Raw genomic sequence first — 15,899 nt, 5'->3', positions numbered from 1 at the left:
CAAACAGAAGCGAATTCACAGCTATGGCCTTCTGGGTAAAAAAGGTTTTCTTATTTTTGACGTATTATTTTTTTAGCTTTGTTTAAATAAAACGTTTTAAAATTATAAAAAATACATATAATAATTAAACTTAATAATTATATTTTTATTATATAATATTTTTTCCCGCGCCTCCCCTGACATGCTCTGGCACCCCCCAGGCGCGTCTCACACTTTGAAAACCCCTGTTATAAAGTAATCATGTCACCTAATTTCCACTAATAACTACCGGGTTATGACCTGCTGTTTATTAAGATACAAACTGTTTATTAGCATTTATAAACTATGATCTTATTCTGCATGCCTAATCCTACCCAATACCTAAACCCAACTACTACCTTACTAACTATTTATAAGCATCTAATTAGTAGTTTATTAAGTTAAAACTCTTGATTTGTTAAAAGTTTGTTAATAGCGTTAATAATAATTGTACATTATAATAAAGTGTGACCCAATATAATAATGCAGCACAATGGCTCAGTGGGTAGCACGGTTCGAGTCTCGGTCAGTTGGTGTTTCTGTGTGGAGTTTGCATGTTCTCCGTTAGTCAACTAATTGCCTTAAAAGTAACATTGGCTGACTTTTTTAAGTAAAGTAAACTTTTTTTAAAGTAAAGCCAACTACTTTTACATTGTGTTTTTGTGCTAAAATATCTTCACGTCTTCAGTTTTTGTTGTCCAGGTTGACACATTGCTCCACATGAAGCTGCCATTTAATCCGAACAGGGGATCAGCAAGTAATCACAACTATTCGCTCCAGATAAAAATTCATTCCGTTCATCTTGGCCTGAAAGAAGAGTAATCCCAAGACAACAAAAGATTAAGATACACAGCATGGTCCTGATGGCAAAGTTTAAAGCCGCCATAAATTACATGTTATCTTGTTCACTGGGGAACAGATCACCGGTCATGAAGTCAGAGAATATTATGAGTCAGGATTTATTTCTAGGCCAAAGAAATGCTTTCTAAGAAAATCTGCCTGTCCCTTGAAGATTGTGAAGGGATATTGTGCACACTCACTCAGGGGTGGACTGGGACTAAAAATCAGCCCTGGCACTGTAGCCACACCAGCCCACGTTACCACACCGACACAGCCCCATCCACAGACATGCACAACTACTACTTGTGTTGGTGTACAGATGGTGAAATAATATAAGCAGTACTATATGTAAGAGATATTTAAACATTTAATGCATGTGACTGGAACAAAAACAACCTGTTTATAACAAATTTAAACGTGCAATCATTTCATTCCTTCATTTTCTATTCGGCTTAGTCCCTTTACTAATCTGGGGTCGCCATAGTGGAATGAACCACTAACTTATTCAGCATATGTTTTATGCAGCTGATGCCCTCCAAGCTGCAACCCATCACTGGGAAACCCCTATACACACACATTTTCATACATGCACTACGGACAATTAGGCCTACCAAATTCACCTATAGCACATGTGTTAGGACTTGTGAGGGAAACCCACACGAACATGCAAACTCCACACAGAAACACCAACTGACCCAGCCGAGGCTTGAACCATTGACCTTCTTGCTGTGAGGTGGCAGCGCTACCCATTGCGCTGCGCCCTTTCGAGACTATTTCGGTTAATTTTATGCAGTTGTCAGCGTCTGACTTTAGAGCAATTTTTTGCCTTCTCTGAGCTTTTCGGCACCGCCTTTCCTTTTTTACGGTCCACCTCTGACAATTAGCTTGGGTTGCACTTACTTTTTGTTTGACATTCTTGCCAGATTTTGATTAAGTCCATGTAACCTCTGATTGGGTTGGCCCATCTCGAAACCAGCCGGTCATCACTGATTGGGCCAGTGCTTGACATTTATTATTATTATTACTATCATCATCATCATCATCATCATCATCATCATCATCATCATCATAATATTCACATCTTGTTAGAGATAAAAGCTGCCTGCATGTAAAAACAATACATATAAAAAAATAGTTATACTGGCCCACATTTAAAAAATGGTCCAGCCCGTCTGGCATTTGCCAGAATTACCAGATGGCCAGTTCGCCCCTGCACTCACTACAGAAATGACAACAGATTTTCTCCAAACGTTGTTTCAGCATGCTATGGCTGCATTTTTTTTATTGTACACTCTAAGAAAGAAAGGTATGAGAGCTGTCACTGGGGTGGTACCTTTTCAGAAGGTACAAATTTGTACCTAAAAGGTCCATATTAATACCTCAAGGGTGCATATTAGTACCTAAGAAGTACAAAAGTGTTCCTCTTATAAAATGTTGGTACTAATATATACTTTTGAGGTACTCTTTAAGTACGGATGTGTACCTGTTGAAAAGGTACCACCCCAGTGTTCCTTTATTTCTGAGAGTGTAGGTAATGTTTTGTTTTTGTAACTTAACCTCAGTTTTTCAGACTCTTACAAAAGCTGGGTTGTTGTGACTCAACGGTGGGTCAAATATAGGCAAATCCAATCATTTCAGTTACATTTAATTTCAAGAGTTCACACTTAGCTGATGATTGATAATAAAGCTTGTTTGGAGTGCTGTCCCGGGAGAGAGCCCTGAACCTATAAGATCCTCGAGCCCTGGGCTCCCTCCCATTGCAGGGTGAGAGGGGAGTTTGAGCTCGGGTAGATCTCGATGACCTGCCTATTGTAGCTAAGTGTCAGATATGGATGCTGAAAAGGTGTACTCAAAGCTTGGCTAAAATATTTTGGATTAATTGTTTAGGGTGCTTGTTTTTGAACTGTGGGAGGAAACCGGAGGACCCGGGGAAAACCCACGCGAGCACAGGGAGAACGAGCAAAACACGCACAGAAATGTCGCCTGGTTTGGAAGGGAATTAAACCAGGGGCATTCTTGCTGTGAGGCAACAGCGCTTATCACTGGCCACCGTGTCCGCCATTTGAAAGGAGGGAAAGTAGGGTTGGGTGAAGGGTTTCTCCAAGACGAAGATATTGAGATAACATCTGGTTATTTATAGTGAGTTTAAAGCAATGCTTTGTAGTTATTTGTAAATATTAGGAAATTAATTACTATTTATTAACTCATGGGAACGTTAATGTAATACAGCTGCTATATATACCTTCGACCCAAAGCGCATTAGTAGAGTTTCGTTTTTGGCCCTTCATATTAAAAAGTTTGGACACTCCTGGGGTCCGTTCTTCGTACGTGGATTACTCAGTTAGCTGGATTTGGATATTGACGATTTGACACGATCCAGGATCGTTTCGTTCTTCAAAGCTGATCCGAGAGTTGTCATAGCAACAGTTCTGCTAGGTCAAACCTGATCGGGAGCAGGTTCAATTCATATAAACAGGATTAGATCGGCTCAGTTCAAGAAAAGATAATAAAGTATGTTCCGAATTCTGATATTTTCTTACAGTAGTTGTTACACTTGGGAAAATGGTAAATATTTTTAAACTATATATATATATATATATATATATATATATATATATAAAGTTATAGTCATTAATAAAATAAATAAAGTTATACATATTAATAAAACTTATGCAATCTGCACCCTCGAAATGAAAGTACAAAGACTGCCACCTGGCGGTGCAAAGAGAAATTGATATGAACTTGTTAGATCACTTTAGTACAAATTGTGTATAATAGAAATGCACAATATGTGACTTTTTAAAAAAGCAATAATACATTTATGCAGTCATGAACATGTTTTGATAGTTAATATGCCGGTGATTTGATGCTTCACAAAAGTTGCAGACGCCCTTACCGATATCAAAATGCTTTTGCAAACAACCAGTTATTCTTTACACCGATTAAAAAAACAGCTACTATAATAAGGAAAATCTTCTCTAAATGTAGAACTAAATACACTGATTGAAATACATGATGAATACATGAAAGTGTAAAGCCTGCCGCTCTTAACAAATGTGTAATGTTATTGCATGTCATATTTAACAAACCGTTTACTGCTAATTTGATGTAATTTTGCTCACATGGATAATTGAATATTAATCAGATGATGTCATTAGGCTGCTGTGCCGTCAGCCAATCGTTGCATTGCTGATCATGATTTCGAGGATCGATAGATATGTCCTTCATAACACACGCTTGGTCACATTTATCCAGACATTCTAATCTGATTCGCGAACTTGTTTGAAGAACCAAATTAGCCAGAGATCAGTTATCAAGATTAAAAGATCCAGGATCTGCCAAAACATCTTAGATCATTTAAGCGAGGTACGAAGAACGGACCCCTGATATGCACACTTTGAATGTTGAAATGGGATTCAGTCAATAAAAAAATATAGAACAAAAAAAAGTGTCTAATGTGCAATAAAATCTGCCTGCTGCACGCAGAACAAAGCTGAGCAGTCTTTGTGATTACATGTGCTGTAATATTATTGCTAGTCCCCTTCATGCCATGTTAATCCAAAATGCGAAACATTCTCTCGTTTAAGCAGACAGTTCATTTCATGTCCACCACATTTAGATCATGGTTACATTAAAGCATGATGTTACACAAGGATGATTTTTTTTTTTTCAAGACAGGCTAAAGAGGCTTATGTCGACCTTTACATGTTGCGCTGTCCCACTGAAAAATCAGATTGCTTTTATGCATCGCACTCAATCTAGCATGCCTTTTCCACTGCATTTCACTGTATTATTCATTCAGTTTCCTTTGGCTTTAGTCCCTTATTTATTAGAGGTTGCCACAGTGGAATGAACCGCCAACTATTTCAGCATATGTTTTATGCAGCAGATGCCATTCCATCTGTAACCCAGTACTGGAAAACACCCACCCACACACACACACACACACACACACTCACACACACTCACACACACACACACACACACACATGTTTGTTTTTGTGAAAAGTGGGGACATTACATAGGTTTCCGTTCATTTTATACTGTCCAAACCGTATATTATATTGCCCCCACCCCACCTCTAAACCCAACCATCACAGGAACTGTGTGCAGCTGTACTCTCTGATTAAACTCATTCTGTAGGATTTTTAAGCATTTTGAGAAATGATGACGTCATCAATGTCCTCATATTTCACCTCCTTTTTGTTATACCTGTGTCATACACATGTCATTATACAGATTTGTGTCTTGATATGTCACAAAAACACGCGCACACACACACACACACACACACACACACACACACAAACACACATACACTACGGACAATTTCGCTCATCTACTTCACCTAAAGCTCTAGGCTTGGGCGGTAATATGGTATACCACGAGATCTAAAAATACCATTTTGAGGCATGTCAACAAAAACAATGGTCCCAACATATTTCCTGTTTTACATTTTTAATTTCTACAGCTTTCGAGAATTCAAAAAGAGTCACATACTGTATTGATAAATAATGTTATGATGCTGTTTAAACATTAAGTTATGATTGTATTGCCTCTTGTTACAGATATGAAATAGTTTGATAACAAGCGGGAAATGTTCATGGGCCAATGACCACATTGAAATGGTCTATAGCAACGGTATCAGTTTCAATACCGTTATACCGTCATAAAAAAAAAACTATGCACTTACATCGGAGATAAGGATTAAATATAATTTATGTAATGCCTAAAAATGCGTGATTGTCATCATGGGGACAGTGTGGAGGATAAAAAGAATTTGCATGTTCTCCCTGCGTTCGCGTGAGTTTGCTCCTGGTGCTCCGGTTTCCCACACAGTCCAAAGACATGTGGTACAGGTGAATTGGGTAGGCTAAATTGTCCGTAGTGTATGAGTGTGTGTGTGAATGTGTGTGTGGATGTTTCCCTGGGATGGGTTGCGGCTGGAAGGGCATCCGCTGCGTAACAACTCGCTGTTGGCGAGTTCATTCGGCTGTGGCGACCCCGGATTAGTATAGGGACTAAGCCGACAAGAAAATGAATGAATAAATGAAAAAGATTCTACCAATCAGGTCGCTTCAAAAAAAAGAGCGTGGCAATAGCATGCCTAAAACTCAATGCTTCATGCGTTTATCAATTTAACTGCAGTCGTGACACCAACATTTCTGACCAAGTTCTGGGTAATTAACTTAGCTGAGACTTGGCCCAGCTATGGTCCATGTTTGTCCCCTGTATGGAAGCCAGACTTGGTGCAGTCTTGTATCGTAATTCACTGATCTGGGCCAGACAAATTTTGCTATGTGGGCTATATCCCATCCTTTCTTCCAGATTAGGAGTTTTCGCCTGTTCCAGGTTAGTTAGATTGATTCTTGGATCTATAGTATAATCTGCAGGAGTCTGTCATGTTAGCATGAGGACGCTTGTCATATAGACTGAATTAGAGTAATGCTGTTATTGCCGGTGAGGTTTTAGCTAAGATGTAGGATTATGGAGAGAGATATAATCCCACATCTTTCAATCCCAGCGTGCCGTTGACTGCCGCGGAGAGAGAACAGAAGTGATGCCTGGATTACAGTGTTAAAGAGACGGATGAGCTGAACACACACACACACACACATACACACACATACACAGTCTCTCAGGGCGACCCATTAAGCTTTTTCATTTGCTGGGTTTTGTATAGGATGAAAGAAGGTGGTCAAAAAAGAGTGTTTTCTGTGAATGATTTTGTTTTCTGTGAAAGATATTTGCTAATGGTTTTGTTTAGAGTGCACCTTTTTCGTTAAATATTTCTTTTAACCATTCATTTTTTCTTTTAATTACATATATGGATGAAAAAAATATATACTCTTGGTAAATAAAACATGTTTTACTTACACCTCTGGCAAACAAATTTGGTTTGTCTAAAGAAAAAAGTCATATAATTTTGACATCGTTTTTGAAAACAAAACAATATATGAGACCATGTTATATGCAAAGGGCACTTATGATGAAAATCCTCTTTTGTGAGCTGTTTGGACAGAACTGTGTGTAGGTATAGTGTGTCCACAGTCATATTAGAGTGATATAAACACAATGGGCCCTATCATACACCCGGCGCAATGTGGTGCAAGGCGCGGCGCAATACTTGTTTGGTAGTTTCAGCTTGGCGCAAGAGTCATTTTGAGGCGTTGCGCTACGCTGTTTAAATAGCAAATGCATTAGCGCTCATATGTGCGCCCATAGGCGTTCTGGTCTAAAAGGGAGGCGTTCTGAGGCGGACCGCTGGCGCGTTGCTATTTTGAGAAACTAAAATAGATTTTTCATTAGACCGAAACTAACCCGGTCTAAACTCCGGCGCAGAGTTGCACCTCGCTTACGCACTGCTTAATACACACAAGAGAGCAATAGGCAAATATCTTTACATATGAAAACATTTTAATATTAAGAATATATATAGGATATAATAAGAATAGATATAGAATATAAATATAAAGGATTAAAATATTACAAAACATATTATTTTCTAGCCTACATAAATATGAAAAATTACTGCTTTTATGCCTTCTTCATCTCGGGAGGCTTTTTCAGTTCATTCATAACAATTTGCTTTTGTATAATGTTATTATTATTAGCAGTATTATTTATTATATCCATATTTATATTTGTTTAATTAAAAACAAGCTTAGATTTGCTCACCTGCATGTCAGGTTTTAGACCATATGGGGCACAGCATGAGTTTTAGGATATAACTCAGGTTTTTGAGCACATTTTGTTATTATTGTTCATTTATTAGTTTGCTGGAAATTAGAACTGAATTAAGAAATAGTTTTGAAACGAATATTTATGCTTAACAAACGAAATTATTTATTTATAGACTAATTGATGTCTGTGCGTAAAGGTTTCCCTATCCAAGAGCGAAAGTGAAAGTAGATCCATTATCTCTCATTCTCACGCAGTAGATGCTCTGTTGAACAGCTTTCGGTTAAAAAACTGTTAACTGTTTGCTTGTGAAATGCTCATTTTTTCCACTTAGACTTACTTTACGTCCTGTTAATAGCGAATGCGCTTATGGTGCGACGCAGCTGGCTCTTAAAGGGAATGGGAGATGAGACTCTAATTGGTTTATTCTCAAAACACACCTATAACTCATTAAGAAAATAAACTCAAGCCTTTTAGACCATGCGCCACGGCGCAAAGCGGATTTCCCCGTCCGTAAATTAGCAAAAATGCGTTCTGACACGCCCTGAAAGTGTTTGTGCCCTGCGTTTTGTGCTCTGCACATGGACCGTCAAAATAGAGCCCAGTAAGTCTCTTTTTTTTAATTTCCTGACGTTAAAATAGGATCCAAATCCCTCCCCTTTTGAGGCCCATCGCATCGTGATGTAGGAGTGCGTTTTGCCCGCCCACCGTATTGATTGACAGGCGCATATTAACACGTCTCTATAGTAAACAGTGAAAACACAGTTTCAGCAGTCTAACATGTCGTCCACGACCACTCTCTTGGCTGGCGCGAATAATAATCAAGTAAACATATTACATGAGTTCAGCAACACGGTAAATATTAAATCATGTACCTGGTAAACACAGTAAAAACACAGTGATCAGCTTCAACAGTCTAACATGTCGTCCTGCAATGATGGGTGTATATTAGCAATTATAAAGTGGTCTGCACAAAGAAAAGATGCTTTGTGTATAATAAAAACAAAAGGATCAATAAAAATATATATATTTTAGAGGAGCACTCACTCACCACGACCTCTCTCTTGGCTGGCGCAAATAATAATGACCTGTGCTGAACTAGTTTATAACATGGCACCAGCCAATGAACAGAGAGGGGGTCATTTAGAATTAAAGGGCCATGGACATAAAAGAAAAGCAAGTGGAAGCACTTTTATAACCTGTTACACTGGATAAGTTGGCAGTAGGGCTGCACGACTAATCGAAAAAAGATCACGATCTCGATACGACCCTACACATGATCCTAATTCAGCTTTTCTATGATTGAGCCAATTATATTTTAAAGGTCAGGAGAGAAGAAAAGGAGGCCACAGAAGTCTTCACAGGAACATTGACACCTTCAAATGGTGTTAAAAATGTCACATACTGTGTTTATATGGTATAATTTCGGTCAAAATGTCATTTCTGTCTTCATGTAACGATGTGTTCACGGTCGTGAAGTTGCGTGTGAGCTGACGCACTGTTTGTTTACTTCCGAGAACATGCGCGTGCACAAAAATGACGCCTACTTTAGTGAAAACAACCTGCATATGCTGTGAATAACAGGTAATAAAGTTGTAAATAACGTTCAGTTTGTTGCACAGAGCGATTGTTTGAGGGCCGTGTGGGAGGTTTGATTTGCATGTGTGTGTTTTTTTCTCACGGTGACAGCAGCCATGAGCCGCACTAGGAAGTGAAACCTGTGCGCACATCATTTAAATGATCACATTGCATTTTAGAGTTATGATTACGACAAGCATTTCAAATTTTTTTTCTTTCATAGTGAACACAAAGTGTTGTGCATGAAAATAAATGTTTGCTGTGTCAGTCTAACAACCTTAGCCTATAAATAATGGAAATATTATGGTCTAATAATGTTGTCAATGACAGATGACAAGCACATGTCTCAAACATAATAATTCAATTTTATAATTATGAATAGTTATATTCTGATGTCATCGCTTTACTGTGAATTAACAAACTGGACATATTGAAAGTCTGTTTAAGTCCCCCATAATACAAAATTTAGCATTTTAAGCAACAGTAGAGCTACACATAGGCCTAATACTTTTGTTGTTTTACCACATGCTTGAGAATTAACAATAATAATAGGCTAATCATATTAACCTTTATTTTACATCTACAGAATCGTGAGAAAGAATCGTGATCTTGATTTTAAGCAAAAAAAAATCATGATTTACATTTTTGCCAGAATCGTGCAGCCCTAGTTGGCGGTTCATAAGCCGAAGGAAATTGATGAAGGAAATTGATGAAGGATGAAGGAAATGAAGGAAATTGATGAAGGAAATGAATGAACCATTTCACTAAGTGAAGTTTATTCATAAACTAATTTCGAGAGGATCACGTGCTTATGATTTATCACGGCCGGTCCCGTATTTGCTAATCACTATCTTCCAATCATATAAGCCCTAAGCTACTATAAATAACCACAGTTTTAATTTTATCTTTGTTTGGAAGAAGCCCCCCTCCTCCCCTATTCTCCTCCTTTACCTCTGATTGGGCGGCAAGGCGGCCCAGTGGTTAGCACTGTGAGCCCCACAGCAAGAACACTGCCAGCCCTGGTCCCATAGGGCCAGTGGGTGTTTCTGTGAGGAGTTTGTATGTTCTCCCCGTGTCCGCGTGGGTTTTCCCCGGGTTCTCTGGTTTCCTCCCATCATCCAAAGACATTCAACACGTACAACAATCAAGCATTTGTCTAACCCCTCTGTTCCCTTAGCTACCGCAGTCGGGGAGTTCTGAGATCCACCGAGCTCAGGCTCCCCTCTCGCTCTGCCAACGGGAGGAAGCCCCGGGCTCGAGGATCCCTTGAGCTCGGAGCTCTCTCCCGGGACAGCATGCCAAACAAGCTTTTATAAATCATCAGCTAAGTGTGAAGTCTTGAAATTACAAGCAAAAACTGCAAAAATACAGACTTTATGGTCAAAATTAAATGAATAGCTGTTTAATACTGATAATAATTTGCATTTAAACTGTGAAGTTACACAAAATACACGTTACACTTTCAGGTTAATCACCATAATTTCAACGCTTTATTGCGTTATTTTGTAAAATAGTTTTGTGCATTTGCAGTGATTTATTTTAAGTGCAGTTTTCCCATCTGTAATAGCCAAACATTTACTGAATTAATTCTTATTTCTACAGAAAAAAAAAAACACAACTACAACTGATTCCTCTTCAATAAAAAGGTTATTTTATGTCAGATTTGATTACTTCTGTAATTGATAAGTCACTTTGGATGAAAGCTTGGTCACACTTAATTTTGATGGTCCATTTGTTGAATTTCAGTTACATTGCAACTAATTCTCTTTAGATTATAAGTATTGTTAGGTTGGAGTTAGAGTTGATGTAAGTCGACAAGTTCAATTCAATTCAGTTCAGCTTTATTTGTATAGCGCTTTTACAATGTAGATTGTGTCAAAGCAGCTTCACATAAATTTTCATAGCAGGGGCGGACTGGCCATCTGGCAATTCTGGCAAATGCCAATTTTTAAATGTGGGCCGGTCAGTTTAAAAAAAAAGTATTGTTTTTTTATTGCAGACAGCTTTTATCTGTTGCTAGATGTGATATTATGATGATGATAATAAAAATAATAATAATAATAATAAATGTTAAGCATTTGGCCCAATCGGCAACTGCCGCCTGGTTTCAAGATGGGACGACCCAATCCAAGGTTACCCGGATATAATCAAAATCTGGCAAAAATGTCATATTATTTCCCCATCTGTACACCAAAATAAATAGTGAATGTGCGTGTCCGTGGGTGGGGCTGTGTCGTTGTGGTAATGTGGGCTTATGTGGCAACAGTGCCAGGGCTGAATTTTTGTCCCAGTCTGCACCTGGGTCATATTAACTGGATCAGGGTAGTTCAGTATTTAGTGTTTAAGTTCAGTTCAGTTTAGCTCAGTTCAGTGTGGTTTCAAGTCATTACTGAGAGTCCAAACACTGATGAGCAAATTCATCGATGTGTAGCTCTACCGATCCTGAACCATGCAAGCCAGAGGCGACAGCGGAGAGGAAAAAAAAAACTTCAACGATAGGAGAGTGAAGAAAAAAAACCTTAAGAGAAACCAGACTCAGTTGGGCATGACCATTTTAATTTCTCCGCTGGCCAAAGTTCTTGTGCAGAGCTGCAGTCTCAGCGGTGGAGGCTGATATTATAATATCAGCAGATATTACGCAGACAGTCTACTATTACTCAAATGGACCATCAAAATAAAGTGTTACCAAAAGCTTTTGTCGGGTGAATAAATGTAAATGCAGTAATAACGGATAATGGGAATCATTTCTAGTGACCTGCTGTGGATGTCGGTCTGAAGACGCACTGGATGGAGCAGATAATGGAACGAACAGAGCGTCATGTGACTCAAGCAAACGGCTCCCACAAGTAGGTCGCAGTGTGTTTGTCTATTACCGTTACTGATCGTGTGTGACTAAACACTCTCAGTCTGAGCGGAGACACACACACACACACAGACAGACAGAGATGCGTGAAACCGAAGACAGAGATCATGAGTGGCTCTGCGCTCAGCTCTGACTTGTTGAACTCTTCTTCTTCATCTTATTATTCTTCTTCTTCAGTGTTTGTTGCTGTATCTTCAGTTTGGTGATGGAGCCACAGAGGCAGATTTACAAAAGACTGGACGTCCCGGATCATGTGCATTACATCATCGCCTTCCTCATCCTCATCATCGGCACTTTGGGAGTTTCTGGAAACGCTCTGGTCATGTTCGCCTTCTACAGGTACAAGCTGAGCTGGTTATGATCACGAGTATGCAGTCTTTTACCTTGCTTTAGAAGGTTTAAATTAACACTTTACTGTTTACTGTACTGTTTTAACTGTTTGACAAACAGTTTTAAACACATTAATGCTGTCAAACATGATTTCGATTGAAATTCTTGCACTTTTATTAAGTAATAAAAAACAAAACATTAAGATAAAAACATTTAATTATATAAAATATAGTTAGGTAAATATGTATTTGTAGAACTGTGGTTTAATCATTTTTTTTAATATAAATTTTTGGCTAAAAAGTGCACATATGTGACCCTTGACCACAACTATCTTTTATTGCATTGGTGTATTTTTGAGAATAACATACACTTTAAAAATGACAGTGATTTCAATCCTTAAAAAAACTAAAATGCTACAATAAAAATTTGTAACCTGGCTAACAGTATGTTTCTTTAATATATACGGAGAGTAACGTAAATGGACTTTTCCAGAATTGCCTGCATTGTTAACATTACTGTGGATCGTTTTAGTTGTTTCCCTATCACTAATGTAACTACATTAGAGATTTATGTTACATCTAATGCTGAGAAACAATGTTTATTTCATGACTTTAATTTTATGCGTGTTAATATATTGCTGTTTAGTGGCTGTGTGAATGACACTATAAGCACCTTTTATACACTGATGCAATTATCTGATGGTTGTGGGAAAAGTTGTTTGGGATGAGCGTTGGTAACTTTCTCATCACCACCTGCATTTGGCTGTGTTAACGTGTCTGTCTGTGTAACAATAGATGTGTAGATGTGGGTAATTCAAAATACAGACATATTACATCTATAAATTAATGTAATATGGTAGATTACTGTAAAAATGAGGAATTACTTTTACGGTTTGTACTGTGTTTTTGACAGTGAAATACTGACAAGCACATGAACTGCCATTTTCTTAGTGTACATAAAATATATAAAAAATTGTGTACATAAAAAATATAAAATAATATAAATATACATATATATATATATATATGTATATATATATATATATATATATATATATATATATATATATATGTATATATATATATATATATATATGTATATATATATATATGTATATATATATATGTATATATATATATATATATATATATATATATATATATATATATATATATATATATATATATATTTATTTATTTATTTATTTATTTATTATTTTTTTTTAAGATGAAAATCTTTTGGACATTATGAAAAAATCTCTTAACTTATTTTAGGAGGTTTGAAGTAAAACTTTACATTTAACTGTTTGACAAACTATTTTCAATGCATTTAAGCTGTGAAACATGATTTTAATTGGACTTCTTGTACTTCATGTATCTATGAAAAACACAACATGAAGGTTAAAAGATATCTGGTGAAAGTAAACATGTATTTATGTTAGGTGTATTTGGGTTCCACAGTTGATTTGTGTTACAGCAACATGAAGGAATTGAATTAATTTGTTAATTTTAATTTTTAATTTCGGGCTTAGTCCCTTTATCAATCTGGGGTTGCCAGAGCGGAATGAACCGCCAACTTATCCAGAATATATTTTAACGCAGCGGATTTTTAAGAAGAGCCAAACATACATCAAAGATGTATAAAATATATTTTCATTTTAAGACCACAGTCATTCCAATATGAGTTCACGAGTTCACACTTGCAGTTGTTTAAGTATAAGGGGAGAGGGCTCTGAGCTCAGGGAGACACCCCAACTCGAGTTATTCCCCTTATCAGGAAACAAAGAGGAGTTGGGATTCGAGCGAAGTATCTAGCCCAGCCCCAGAACGCTTCTCCCGGGAATGTAATGCTTAAGAGGTGAGGTGTCGGGGTGGTGGAGGGATGCTAAAGTCGTGAGATGCTGCAGGTAAGACAGCTTTGGTAAATATAGGGGTTTGTTCAAGAACTGATTTGATAATCGAGTAATTGTCAATGACGTATTTGATACTGAATCTTCTGCGCATGCTCCTCCCGAAATTTGTTTACAAAACATCACGTAAAGATCATATACATCGAATAGGCTATCACTTAACTTATTTTAGAAGGTAAGAATTTACATTTAACACATTCATGCTGTCAAACATGATTCTTGCACTTTTATTTTATTTGAATTACTTTACACTTTTTACTGTAAAAGTGTTTATACGAGACCCTGGACCACAAAAATATTAAATTACATCCACTATAAAAAGATCCACACTATTCAATTATGTTGGCCCAACACAAATCGATTAGGTTAACTTAACACATTTTAGTGGATTAAACATAAGACAGTTAAGTTGTCCTCAAAAAAACCTCAAGACTTGTGTTGTTTCTAACATTCATTCATTCCTTTATTTTGTTTTTCGGCTTAGTCCCTTAATTAATCTGGGGTCACCACAGAAAAATAAATCGCCAACTTATCCAGCATATGTTTTACACAGCAGATGCCCTTCCAGCTGCAACCCATCTCTGGGAAACATCCATACACACCCATTTACACACACATACTATGGACAATTAAGCTTGTCTAATTCACCTGTACCACATTTGTTTAGATTGTGGGGGAAACCGGAGCACCCGGAGGAAACCCACGTGAACGCAGGGAGAACATGCAAACTCCACACAGAAACGCCAACTGAGCCAGCCGAGACTCGAACCAACGACCTTCTTGCTGTGAGGCTACAGCACTACCCACTGTGCTTCCGTGTCGTCCCTTATTAATTTTGACAATTTTAAGTAGATTGAACATAAAACAATTGTGTGGTTACAGCTTAAATTCAAATATGTAGCTTGAACAATCAACAAATGTCTTTTTTTCTTTTTTGAGTGTGGCTTAATCAGTTTTTAAATCACTTTTTGGCTGAAAAGTGCATACTGTATGTGACTCTTGACCACAACATTCTTTTATTGCATTGGTGTATTTTTGAGAAGAGCCAAACATACATCGAGATGTATAAAATATAATTTTATTTTAAGATGACAATCATTCGAATATGAGGTAAGGATCATATTGATTACAATTACGTGTAGGCTGTCACTTAGCTTATTCTAGAAGGTAAGAATTTACATTCCACACATTCATGCTATCAAACATGATTCATGCACTTTTACTTTATTTAAATTACTTTTTGGTTTAAAAGTGTTTATATGTGACCCTGGACCACAAAAATATTAAATTACATCCACTGTAAAAAGATCCACACTATTCAATTATGTTGGCCCAACACGAATCGATTAGGTTAACTTAACACATTTTAGAGGACAAGTAAGTTGTCCTCAAAAAAATCTCAAGAATTCTGTTGTTTCTTACATTCATTTTGTATACTTTATTTTGTTTTTCGGCTTAGTTCCTTATTTATTTCAGAGTCGCCACAGGGGAATGAATCACCAACTAATCCAGCATATGTTTTAAGCTGCGGATGCCCTTTCAGCCACAACCCAACACTGGGAAACACCCACACACTCTCATTCACACACATACACTACGGCCAATTTAGTTTCTTCAATTCACCTATAGCTCATGTGTTTGGACTGTGGGGGAAACCGGAGCACCCGGAGGAAATCCAAC

The 15,899-nt window shown here is 37.4% G+C and overlaps 1 protein-coding gene across 4 annotated transcripts in view; it reads left to right on the top strand.

The window, feature by feature from the left end:
- The window catches only part of opn4xb (opsin 4xb), a 60,833-nt gene that overhangs the window by 2,589 nt on the left and 42,345 nt on the right, over positions 1-15,899 (top strand). For 2 of the 4 annotated variants that reach the window (XM_073950657.1, XM_073950658.1), the window contains exons 2-3: positions 11,869-11,963; positions 12,158-12,319. In XM_073950657.1, coding sequence (XP_073806758.1) covers positions 11,905-11,963; positions 12,158-12,319 — 221 coding nt within the window. In that variant the 5' untranslated portion in view covers positions 11,869-11,904. 4 annotated transcript variants of the gene reach the window in all.

Source organism: Danio rerio, chromosome 5 (genome assembly GCF_049306965.1).
Source record: "Danio rerio strain Tuebingen ecotype United States chromosome 5, GRCz12tu, whole genome shotgun sequence".
Classification (NCBI taxonomy): Eukaryota; Metazoa; Chordata; class Actinopteri; order Cypriniformes; family Danionidae; genus Danio; species Danio rerio.
The sequence above is the reverse complement of the archived record's forward strand: the minus strand, read 5'-3'. Positions and strand labels throughout refer to the sequence as shown.